This window comes from Symphodus melops (assembly GCF_947650265.1).
Source record: "Symphodus melops genome assembly, chromosome: 12".
Classification (NCBI taxonomy): Eukaryota; Metazoa; Chordata; class Actinopteri; order Labriformes; family Labridae; genus Symphodus; species Symphodus melops.
The window spans coordinates 20,974,421-20,987,661 of record NC_136702.1 but is presented as its reverse complement, the minus strand read 5'-3'; the positions used below and the strand labels follow the sequence as shown (position 1 = coordinate 20,987,661).

At 41.4% G+C, this 13,241-nt stretch overlaps 1 protein-coding gene across 5 annotated transcripts in view; it reads right to left on the bottom strand.

Annotated features, from left to right (window-relative positions):
* The window catches only part of hdac4 (histone deacetylase 4), a 119,152-nt gene continuing 105,911 nt past the window's right edge, over window positions 1–13,241 (bottom strand). For all 5 annotated transcript variants that reach the window (XM_079357305.1, XM_079357306.1, XM_079357307.1 and 2 more), the window contains 5 exons: window positions 11,656–11,774; window positions 10,809–10,942; window positions 2,441–2,525; window positions 2,139–2,280; window positions 1–1,536 (listed from right to left, as the gene is read on the bottom strand). In XM_079357305.1, coding sequence (XP_079213431.1) covers window positions 1,497–1,536; window positions 2,139–2,280; window positions 2,441–2,525; window positions 10,809–10,942; window positions 11,656–11,774 — 520 coding nt within the window. In that variant the 3' untranslated portion in view covers window positions 1–1,496. The remainder of the gene's footprint in view (window positions 1,537–2,138; window positions 2,281–2,440; window positions 2,526–10,808; window positions 10,943–11,655; window positions 11,775–13,241) is intronic.

The window sequence follows — 13,241 nt, the reverse complement described above, 5'->3', positions numbered from 1 at the left end:
GAGGTTGGACTGAAACTTTTTACTGATTCAATTACAATACATAGTGACAACAGGAGTCTATTTATCAGAAGTCCTGTCGTTTTTGTAAAACGTGTACTTCTTCACTCAGCACCTTTGGAAAGCTGATGACTATTTAATCAGGCCTTTGGATGCAATGCTTGCAACCTCTGGCACTCCTTGTCAGCTGTGTTACCTTTTGTTTGAAATACTGAGGTGCATTGGTTTCCATATTACTTTTAAACAATATTTCATCTAGTGCACTGTAGTTATTTGTGTCGATCTTTAACGGCAGGAAGTTTTGGAGTGGGTTCACACAGACTCTTTTCGACAAAAAAATAAAATAATCCAAACTGAAGCAATGCTCAAAAATCTGGTTGTGCTGTTTGCATCCAGCCTCTGTTGTTAGTGTAGTTTGTAGTCAGTATGCCGATGAAAGCACATTTTCTAAACCCTGCTGTTATGATAAAGATACATATGTGTTTTACAACCAAATGTTCAAGTTTACTGTAAAGACTTGATTCACAAAGTTGCACTGTCAAAATGAAGAATTTTGCATAAAATTGCAAAACTGTCCAACTCTTAGCTTCCTTTTAAAATGAACCCCCTCGAGCTTGTGTCAGAGCACTACCTTCTACCTTCTAAAGTGAGACTATTAAAAATGAGTGGGAAAAGGAAAGATGGAGGTACAGGGAGAGACAGAGAGTTCTAGGTAAACATGCCAAGGTCCTCCAGTGTATGTGCCAACAACATGCAGGCATTGGATGTCTTGCCAGGGGAGAAATGTTTTAGGGGTCGGGAAGAAGAGGCCTCGGTCCCAAACCTGTTCTTTTTTTTTTTTTTTGTTAAGGCAAAGCTCTTTAAAGAGTTCAATAGAATCCACCAGGTTTTGAAAACAAAAGGCACAAACACTCAGTCTTTCACTGTCAATCATTTTTGGATCTGACAACCTGTCTCCTCGCTTGTCACAACGCTTGAAAGCTGCAAAATATACAATCCCTTAGTCCCGTTCATCAGGATGTCTCAAAAGAGCAAAAGAAAAGTCATCCATAGTGCAGACTCACAATAACATTACCTCTAGTGCTTTTTGATGAAAGTGAAAGCACAGACAATCCAGGCTAACAAGAAATAAATGAGAATACAGATAGTCTGTGTATCATTCCGACTGGCTTTGAAAAACTACATCTCGTCTAGTGTTTGAAAAGCACTAGCATTCAAGGTCAAGTCAATTCCACTTCTAAGGAAGTTGTCAAAGAAACACATTGAACTTGATCAGTCTGTGCACTGCTGATCAGTGAATGTATCTTCAGTGTTCCATTTCCATTGTGCGTCACTTTTGTCTGCTTGATGCAGACTGATCTCATCCCACAGCAAGATGCCGGCTTGGTTTGGCAGGGTGAGACTTTCTGCAAGGGTGTCTTTAAAATTGACACTAACTGGAAGAGGACACTGTCAGAATGAAGACGCGTCTGAGAGGTCAAAGGCTCGGGGATGTTTCTTTACATGGTAGCATCCTCTTCCATTGGTTCCTCTTCAGCCCTAGAGAAAAGATCATACCTATGTTGTTATATTATTCATTTACAGTACCATGAGTCTATCTTTTGGATACTGTACTGTGCTTATACAAAGAAAAAAATACCATACAAGTTAGGCACAGAAAACTGGAAATATCAAAGCCTTCTGGGACTAGAGAGGGTATACATTTTATTTCTAAAAAGTCTCATGAGAAGTTCTTGGTTTGTTTTCAATTCAAAGTTTGACATTCAACACATAAACTAAATGTGTCTGAGGAATTACACCCAGAAACATCTCTTCAGTTTGTGTTGGAATTTGAAAGAAGCCACATTTTCAACCAATCAGAATGTTTCTCCATCTGCAGTTGCTTGGTGTAAAAGTTAGCTATAATTCAACAAGAATAAAGTTGATCAATCACGTCTTCCCTATAATGGGTGTGGCTTTGTTATCACCAACTTTGTTAGTTCACTACGGAAGACCGAAGCTTACAGTTTGTCAGACTGGGAAGCCAGCGAGCCTTTTCCTGATGATAGAAGCTGAATGTAACATTACAGTCGAGGGGCCAAAGTTTAAGAGTCAGTTTCAGCTTTTCTTGAAAGATACCACACACAGACAAAACCCTGTACCTCTTTCCAATGTGCTTGTTGGCAACAGACAGTGAGGCCATAGCGGAGACGGTCTCAGCTTCCTCTGCGTCACGCCGCAGGGCTTCACTCAACGAGCAACCAAGTGTGGAGGCGGAGCGTTGCAGTGAGCGCCAATATTTACCTACAAAAGAAAAAAACAGAACTAAGTCGAATCTTAATAGAACGTTTCTATGCGGATTAGGCCAGTGGCCAGCATTGCTGAGAGATCGGCTGTTTTGGAGTTTTTATTCATCACATAGATGTTGAAGCATGCTGTGTTTGAGTGTGTCTAAACTTTTTACCTTGGACTTCAATTACTTTCTCCATCGAGTGGACAGCGTTGGCATTCGGTCTCTGCTGCAGCACCTCATCAGGTATGGGGTCCAACTGGAGCAAAGAGAGAAAATAACATCACAACACTTTTCCTGCTTAACTTTTCTACCCAAAGAGAAAAGAAAAGGTAACACTGCATCTTTCACATTCTTTAAGACACTTGTGCCCCATGCCTGCTGTTTGGCAGGCATGGGGCACAAGTGGCACAGGACCTATGCCTACTGAGAGCATCAGCTAAGTGCATTAACTGTTGCATGCCGTTTTATAATTAAGTGGGTTGGAATGGATATTTATTTGAATTTATGTGACAGACAGGTGTTCAAAACGCAGCTTTAAAACATGGCAGAAAGACCACTTGAACTAATGTGGTTCCCTCCTGGTTTAAAAGATCACTTTTGAATGTGGACCACGTCCCAGTGTTGAATCATTCCAAGAGGTGGGGAACAAGCTGGAGCTGCTGACACAAAAGAAAATAATTCTGCAGATGCAAACCTCCTCCCACTCACAGAGAGCTTTGCTACTCTTTGACACAAAATACAATATGCGCTTTGTACTGGGACATATAGTAGTATACACAGATGCACATGAAAACTGCTTGCTAACACAAACCCACATATATACACACACACACACACACACACACACACACACACACACACACACACACACACACACACACACACACACACACACACACACACACACACACACACACACACACACACACACACACACACACACACACACACACACACACACACACGCACACACACGCACACACACACACACACACACACACACACACACACACACACACGCACACACACACACTCCAAAACATCGCCATACACACAAACACACACACCTTCCTCAGGGAGCTCAGCTAAGCCTATGAAACTGTCCAAGCCACAACTCAGAGGAAACAGGGCTATTCCCTGACGAGCCTTCCCAACCCGGAATGATTCAATTTCCCCCTTGGCCGACTGCACATAGGACACTTTCTCATCCCATTTTGTCAAACACACTCATTCAGCTCTGCATTCCTACACAGAAGACATGCATCCCTTTGCTGCAAATTCAAAACCCCAGTGGAATAACGTACCAACTGAGAAACATGTAAAGACAAACGGAGAGAAAAAAGAAAAAAGGTTTGGCTGGAGATTTAACGCTGAGGATGCCAGAGCAAAAGGGGAAAAAAAAAAAATTGTCGGTCAGCCTTGCAAAGCCAAGGCTAGAAGTTTTCTTTTAATTAAAACAAATAGAGTGTGGGAGGGGTCCACGGAGGCCGAGGGAAGAGGCAGTCTAGGGAGAGGGATACTTTAATCCTGCTGTGGCACGACAGGCTACATCATGCACACTGGGATGGACAGAGGTGTGTTTGCATGTAGACATATACACACAGAGAGTTTCTGTCCATGAATAATTAACATTGGGTTATTTTCTGTTTGGCTGACATTCTCATCCAGAGTAATTTACACAGGAGATGAGCCTTAATTCCCTTACTTGATGGAAATACATGCCAGGCAACTTGCAGATTCTGTTATTAACTTTGCTTCAATACTTCAAGAGTCCAAAAGACTATTCATGTAATCACCCAAACCAAACCTTTTGGTATTCATAGTGCAACAGCATAGAACACAACTGCTCTTCTTTGGACATTGCAGATAAACACTGCTCCCACCAAAAAATGTCTGCCTTGCTAAAAACCTGGAAAAACAAGATGTCAGATCAGTTAATGTTGAATGACATTCAACATGGTTTTCAGAAGACTCCCTCTGCTTGTCTTATTCTGTTATTCTAAGTCTGAAATATGACAAAGTACTTGCTTTAAAGAGTGAGGTTAGTTATTTAATAAAAGTTTCAAAAAGCTCAGAAGCCTCTGACAAAAAGAGGCAGGGTCTGTGTTGGTTTGCTATCCAAAAGTGTTTCCTTTGAATCCAAAAGTTTTCCTTGCTGTTGAGCTGAAGGACGTAGGCGGGATGTGTCCTTAAAGATCACAGAACTCTAAAGGCCAATTTCAATCAGAGTGAGTCAAAAGCAAATCTTGCAGAATGTTGGATCGTCATTAACATTTAATTGCATTGTGGAAATTCTTTCTTTGACCTATTCTGTTTGATGGCCTAATAAAGACACAAGTAACATCATACAACACACCCACACAAACACAGCCCCTTGAGTCTTATAATGCTAGACCTCAACTGTGGGGGAGACAGAAGTACTTATTTATCCCTCCCATCCCAAAAATGTCACTCTAGGGACTCCTAACTATTATTTTTACTTCTCCATCCTTCTGGCTACAGCTGCCAAGTCTTTTGCCATAACCATAGCCAATCCCAGCTCAGCCCTGCAGCCTGCCTTTCAAATGCAGCTCCCTGTCAGAGAAGGGTCAGGGGTTCTCTGGGGTTTCCTGGGGTTCACCTCAGAGCAGGGTTGGACAGGGGCAGCCTGTCAACTTGACTGACAGCAGGGCCTCACGCTTATAAACTTTAATGGCTCTTGTCAGGGAGCTCCAGAGGCCCCCACCTGGCAGGTATGGCAAACAGAAACGCACACACTGGAAGGCTTGCAAGCACAAGCGCACATCCATTGCGATATTTCTGTTGATGAAGGTTTGTGGTCCTGGCTGTGCCTGAACTTCTGCGTCTTTGGACCATCAGATGTGCTTCAGTCTTAAAGAGAGAACATCTGTAAGGCAAGGATGGTCTGTTGATTTGCTTTGACCATGTGGATGGATTTTTGATTTTCTATGTGACACAGCCGTCTAATTCACTCGGTCCTGGCCCAAAAACACTGACACACCATGAAAAGCTATGATCCGAGAGTGAGGAATGTGCCCCGGTAAAAACATTCCTGAGGGAGCCTGAAACCAAAACAGTGGAAAGACGAGGAAATCCACTTGTTCAGCAAAAAAAAGGAAAGGCACAAGGCATCCATTGTTTACTGTTGTGTCCATGTGCAGATGCTGGCGGTCACTAAAACCGACTGATTATGTTATGCTAACTGAACGAGGTAATGATGTTCACTGTGCAAAGCATGCAACCTTTTGGGAAAAGGGTGTAAGTTTGCCTTGTAGTTGGAGGTGGTTGCAAACAGACAGACCCGAGGGGGGACAGGTGAAGTCGAGCGTCTTACTGTAACTGGAGTATAAACACACCAAATAACCTCATTTACAGCTGCTAACAATTAGCATATTAGCCTGTTGTTTATCATATAATTGCTGACAACCATGGTCTGAAGTGGGCCAACATCTGTTTGAGCGCAATCATCAATTAGTCCCGAGTTCAGAGTTGACCAGTGTAGTCACAAATGCATCATTCATGAGCTATTTTACCAAAAAAACTCCACCATTATGTTCTACACTGGTGGGGGTGAATTAAAGAGACTGAAAAATCTCTTCTGCAATTGGCCTCCCTTTCTTTCCCAGCTAATCTTACCTGCTTTCAAAAGAAACTTATAGTAAAGCTCGTCTTAACCTGCCAATACAAAAACAGACACACTTCTCACATTAGCGAGCAGTTAAATACTGGAAGTGAACGCTGGACAGGAGGTGAAGAGGATAAGGGAACACCTTTAGGATGGGTTGTCTCCCAATTCAACACACAAGCAGAAACACACACTAAACAAAAGCAGGTACATGAGATTTCTTTAAAATGTACATTTTATATTTACAAAATATAAGATTATAACTCGGTTGGTCCTAACAGTAAGACTTATTTCCATATGCAATCATAGGACATACTGTATTGTTAAATTTACAGTGTGCTATTGTTGGACAGTTTTGGTGACGTCTTGGGATTTGGATACTTCCAGACAATACAAAGCTTCAGGCAGTTTGAAGCTTCATAAACAAAAGCACAGCTGACCAGCTAATCCAGCTGTGGTCCCTTGTCTGAGCCTACTCACTCGCTCCATTCACATTCAGCCAAAACACATGCATAACCAAAATAATTCCTCCAGAAATAACCCACTCAGTGGTCAAGTTTTAACCATTGCAAAATTAATCTGACAATGGACTTCTCTCTGTTCAGATTTTCCTTGTTGCCGAACCAAACTGGGGAAGTTACAGAGCATTCGATTTTAATGTTATTAAGTCTTCAACATGAGAAGCTGTTGCTGGACTTCCCTCACAACCCTCAAATAATGCAAAAGGCCAGGCCTTTTATCTAGCTCTCAATCCCTCACTGACGTTCTCCAGCCACATTCCAGGTCCATTACAGAGTCCTTCGCTGACATTATGATAAAAACACTTGCTTCCTGACGTTCTGATCTGATAGGGACATTTTTTGACTTTCTTTTTTCTTTGCTATCAGTTATCAAAGCTCAGCACAACTGAATAATCTCTCTTTCTTCAAACAGCTGACATCACTTGATGCCAAAAAGGAAATTGTTGAAAGTCATGAGAACTTTACGTTTATACTTAGCAATTAAGAGCATCTACATTTGTGTTGTTCATGGTTTTATCAAGGATATCTTTTGCTAATGAGGCCTCCTGTTTACCTCATGCTCCTATCATGTTGCTTTTCAATGTTTTTTTGCAGGGTGTTCAGAGTAAAAGCAAAAGATTAGAAGAAACAATATGAGAGTCTGGGATTCTGTATAAAAAAAAAAGAAGAAGAATCCTGGTAATTAGTTGCCTTTCGAGACTTTGTAAAGCTCTTTCAAAATAACAGTTTATCCGCTCGACTTCAAATGATTTCTGCATTTCCTTTTATTATCTGATCCCTAGGCACAGCCTAACCCTGCTGGAAGAGGTGTGAGGGTAACCATTCTCAGATGTTAGACAGCAATGGGCCCCCGAGCGAGAGGCTGTGAAGGGTATCCTGCAGGGTTGAGGCAATTGACGCTACCTGCCTCCTGCCTATTTTCAAATTTTCAGCTCCCACTGGCACCCATCCACTGACCTCCTCCAAACCCCTGCTGAGGCCGGTGCTCTGAAGGCTGCTGAAACCGAAGAAGCAAACCCCCTGATCCAATTTAGTATTTTTGCAGCAGGGTGGTGTTGTTGTGAGTAACGAGAGCGTCCTTCAAACTAAGAGTCCTGGGTCCAAACTGTCTGATAGCCAAGAGCATCCGCCCTGCTGAAGTGTCCTTGGATTCCTGAATTCTTACCAGCTGTATTGGCGGTTACAGAAGACATCTTTGAGTCATGGGCACAGTGCAGCCTAGCAAAGTTATGTTATTAAGCTATGCCTGTTTTCCACTTTTGAAGAACTTTGATACAATGGATCTGTTGTTTCCTGATCTGTGGATACATAGAAGTGCTTTCCTCTGAAGAAGACACATTAACACATTTGTCAGTGCTTCAACTAATCATCTGTGTATTCATTATCTTGTTCCTGTCTGTGTTGTTCATGGTCTACACATTCCACCAGACGATGGGCTCGTTGGTCGCTGTGACAGAGTTTTATGAATGTGAGCCTGTGTTATTGTTCTGTTTGTTCTGCTGGTTCTCCAAGATCCAAATGGAACGAGGCCATGTGGGTTTTTTTATGGTTTCTAAGAACTCATTTATGGCTCGAGCTGTCTGCAGGGCCGGAACAAGAGGATGAGCTGTTACAACCTTCAACAAAGCTCATAAAAAATCAGTGATCAACAAAGAAGCACCAATCTTCTCAGTAATTCTTTTCAAAACAAGACAGATTGTAATTATGATAGTTCACTGGTTACAATTGATGGATCATAAGATTTTTTTTTTAATCCTAATAACATTGTTTAAGCTGTGTAACATTTTGAACAATGATACTTGCTGTACTTAAATGAAAATAATGGCAACACAAAAACTAACCTTCCCATGTTGTATGTCAGTCCCAACATTGTTACACTGTTATGATGATTGCAACAGCTAGTCTCCCCATATGCCCTGTATCACATGCTGACTGTGAACACATTTATTCCAAGAACAGTCTCATCAGGGGCCTGAAAATAATGGCTTTAGCAGGTCAAGTAGCCATTCATTCAAATGGCAAACACCACCTTGGGTTGCCTTGTGGCTACTTCTGCAGCAACACTTGAGGCTGATGATCTTTTTTTAGATAAACCAGTCTGAGTGTCAGTCTGGATATTTACTCACATCATGTGCTTACTTACTGCCTACTGTCCTGGACTCCCTTCATTGGCTCCCTGTCAGTTTTAGGATCCATTCTAAGATCTTGCTGTTTACTGACAAAGCATTAAACGGGCTGGCTCCATCCTACCTCTCTGACCTTTTACATCACGGTCATAGAGATCTGCTGATCAGTCACTTCTCTTTGTGTCACTCTGATGAACGCTCAACAGTCACAGAGTGTCAGAAGTGTAGCTGTGAAATACCCTCGTGCTAACCTGTCACTGTGAATGTACATACTGTATGTTATTTAATTTAAATGATCAACTAAGCACACTTTTTAATGTAAATACTGTAAAGATAACTACCTTATGTTTACTTCATCATCTTTTTGCACTACTTATCACTGCACTTTTATCTTATTTAGTCTTGTTCACAGTCTTGTGTAGTCTTTGTTTACTTATTCATGTCATCTTGAATTGGCCATTTTCTTTTCTATTGTTATGCTTTTTACATATTTGCTGTAAAGCACTACGGTCAACTCTGATATTTTTAAAGTGCTCTATAATAAAGATGGATTGGACTTACTTGGTATATTTGGTTTTAATAATGTTTTTATTTTGCTTGTAATGCTAAGATAAGTGACAGTTGGTAAAACTTCCACAATGCTCACTCTTGTCTGTTCGATTTGCATTTATCAATTGCATTGAAATAGAGTAATTTTACTAAATATAAACATGTATCTCCCTCCATGTGTGCACATTTCTGGGACACAAAAATGCATCTGTCCAATCAGAAGTAGACGGATATGGTTGTGAATTTGGACAACACAAACAGAGGATACAAACAAATCCAGCATCTCAAGCTGCAGAAAGACATCACAACTTGTAAAACATACAGGATAATAACAGTACCTAACCCCAATGTGAGAAACCAAACATCAACAACAACCATCTCAGTGCACTCGATTAAATAGGGTGTGAACACTACAGCACAAGATTAGTTCACTTATGAGACACACTCCAGACATGACCTTCGATCTGTTTGAGTTGGCTCGATATACAGCCCGGAGAAACAGGATCTGGATGAAACCATCCTGAGCAACGGTCACACAAGTTTACTTTTACTCATTTTCCTACAAAAACACAACAGTCACACCCTGTTCTTTTCCCGTAAAGCTTGACAATCTCAGTTCTCTATCAAAATTCAGTAGTCCCTTCAAATATAAAAGCCCTAAGATATCTTGGATGCATAATCTGGGAGGAGAAAATAAGACTGAGCAGCAAGTCCAAAAAAGCACTCCATGCTCTCCATTAGTTGGAAGAAACGAGTGGGCGGCTGTTGAAGAGTTGCTATTCTGTTGTGCGCCATGAATCACAGAGCACTGATGTTTGTTCAGTCCCACGACCCAACCTACACACTCCCACAATTAACCTTCTGCCTGGAAATCCTCTGCCTCTGACGTGCTTGTGCGTGTGAGTGTGAGTGAGTGTGAAGCTGACCACCTCTCTGAACGGGAGAAAGCAATGGAAGAAAAAAAACACAAATAAAATAGTACTGTCCAAGGTGTAAGACTTTCCTGTTTTCTCAATATAATGTATGTAACAGGACTACGGGGCTCACTGTTCTGCAGCTCTACTGTGTTTTTAACCACTTACAGTTGAGTGCTCCCTGCTGAAAATGTTTGATGAAACATCATTCAGGTGAGTGACATAATCATGGACCAGGAAGTTAAAAAGGCCTGACACATAATCAAAAAGCCAAGGCAAAAGGTATCCAGGCTTAAGCTTAAGCTTCAGGGCGAATCAGACAAAGTTGTTGAAATTTAAATTAAGGAAAACTCTGCATTTAATTGAGGAATTAAAATGCAAAAGCAAGTGAAGTTCGACTGCAGTCAGAACATTTCATGCAGACAACCCAAACAACTAAGAGAGTCCTCAGCTGCTAAAAGTCTGAAATGTTCATGTCTACGCAATTAAGCAAGAATTCTGTTGTTACGAGGCTTTTAAAGGATGGTTTTCACAACCTCTTTGCACACTATATTGCGGACATTAACTAAAAAGACAATGAAAAATGTAAGTACACAACAGTAATATAGAAAGTTTTACAGCTTGGATAAACTGGATTGAATTTTCTAAATGGGGAATTTGTGATCTCTGCTGTGTGCATATTTCACCCCAAGCTATACAATGTTAAATAGTTAAATCCACGATTCAAAAAGGATCGTCCTGATCAAAGTTATTTACGAGGATATTTTGGCGGTTAATCCCTCCTCCTCTAGACTCTCATCTTACCTCATTGCCGAGCAGAGCTGAGACACAGGCTTCAGAGGCATCGCATATGGCAGTGAGGTCGTGACCCCCCTCCAGGGCAAGCACCAACCGACCGCCTGCCAAACCCATCAGCTGCCGAGTCAGGTAGCCAAAGCCTGGACACACAGGAAATGACAGCAAAGAGAAAAAGAATGAGATTGGAGGAAGTATGGTGTTCAAGTTCTAACTTCCTTTTTGGATATTGATGAAAGAAAAAGAGGGAGAAAAAGGGGGTTTGAGCACGCATTAGAGAGGGGATGACTGCATCAGAGAGAGAGAGAGAAAGAGAGGAAGAGAGTGCACTCTGGATTTACTTGGAGCTAAAAAATAAGCCCTAATATGAGCCAGGTTTAATTTCAATAAATGCAGCTTTGCATTTAGGCTTGGTCACAGTCTTTGATCTTTTTCTGTCAGAAGAGGGAAATTTGAATGCACACGGTTCAGCTATGCTTTTTCCCCCTAAATTCTAACCATACCCGCTTATCCTGCAATCATCTCCAAACCACCCATAGCACCCCCTGTTACAAGCAGGACCCCTACTCTTATTTGAGATCAGCGGGCTGGTTTAAGAAAAGCTCTTTGCTGGCACGCCAAGGTCTTGATCTGAATACACAAGTCAGAGGCACAAAGTATACACAAAATGTCTGTTTGGTGTGTCTGCGTGCCGGCCAGTCTTTCCTGCTCTCAGAAATGGTATTTCAATGCATAGGATAAAACATATACTGTAAATGAGTTGAGTGCACTGTGAGAAGCATGTACGAAGAGTGCTTTATTCAAACTTCTTATTTCTGGTTTTAAACAAAAGTTGGTAGCTGTGATCTGCACTTACATTTAGCTGTTAGTTTGTATCCTCCCAGGGGTGGAGCATGACCGTCAACTGCATCAAAGCCTGAAGATACCAGAACAATTTCTGGGGCAAACTCATTGGCAATAGGCATGACCACCGTCCTAGAGGAACCAGAGGGAGAAAATACAAACAACAAAATAATGTATGAATGGTTAAGTTTGAAGTTAAAGAAGCAACCTCTCTCTGAAAGAAGAAGTGTGACATTACACAGGAGAAAAGGTCAAAACTAAAATATCGATTCAGCAAAATAAACTCTTGTTGATAGCGAGGTGAAAGTTGATCCTCATCTTGCACTGTTGAGTCAAATCTTTTTTCTTGTATCTTTAAGTGTCCATCAAAAACTTAAAAGATAAACTCCTGCACACTGTCTAAATTGCAAACACACATTTGTTGGCAACATGTTGGTACTCGACCTTCATCAGGCAAAAAGTTTGTTAAAAATAGGCATGACATCCTGAATAGGAAGTGGCTATGAGCCTGCAAACCAATCATCATTATTGGTCTGAAAGGCAAACATCTCCCTAATGTGTTTGTGTATACATTCTGTGTGCGGCAGAGGAAATGTCCACACACACTGTTAAAGGGAAGTTTGAAAATTCGGAGGAAGCACCACACTACAACATCCTTAAATCAAAAGGGGAAACAACGTATATCTGCATGTGTGTATGTTTTTGAAATATGCAGGATCATTGAACTTGAATCAACTTTGAATGGGTGTGGTGAATGAGGGCTGTTTGTTTACAACCTCCATCTAACACACAGCTGGCAGGGAGGGAGTTCTTGTGCACATTGTGTCATACATCCATAAATCTAATCAACAGCAGGGTACTGTGCTATGATTCACTGCAAGTTGTGGCTGGAAAATCCAGCCTGGTTTTATATGGTGACCCTGTTTGATAAAAACAACGTAAACTCTATGCATGCGGCACCTAGGGAGTTTGGCACAAGAACATTGGTCCACATTAAACTGGACTACTCTAAATGTATAAGCTTCAACTGTGTATTCAAGTACTGGACTCATTTAAACAAAATAATCAAGTCATAAAAAATGGAATTTATGTATTGCTTCAAAACACGATAAGTCAACAGTTAATTAATCAACTCTACATTTACTTTCTTCTCTGTATTGTTAAGGATATCTGTAAATAAGGCATTAGAGATTACCAGGGTTTTTTATACTTGCGTTGGCACACTAGAGGCTCAGCTGTATTAAAGTGTTGAGGTTTGCTGGTTAATATGATTTAGGATGGGACTTCCCAGATAGCAAAACAATGGTTTCATCTGACTAGCTCAGTTTCTTTAGGGAGGTCTTGGATATATGGGCAAGCAAGGTTTTTGTGAGGTCTGCAAGTGACGAAGTACCACAGGGTCCTGTCATAGGTCCTCTGTACTTTGCTGACCTCAGGAACACAGTGCTGGTTTGCCGGCTGCGGGCGAGCAGCGTGCCCTGAACTCCGGAGGCCAACAGTTTTTCCATCTTATGTTCACCACCAAATTACAACCCTTAACTTTGTACACCACACCCCCCGCCACAACACAACACTCATACGTACACACAGCTGTCTGAG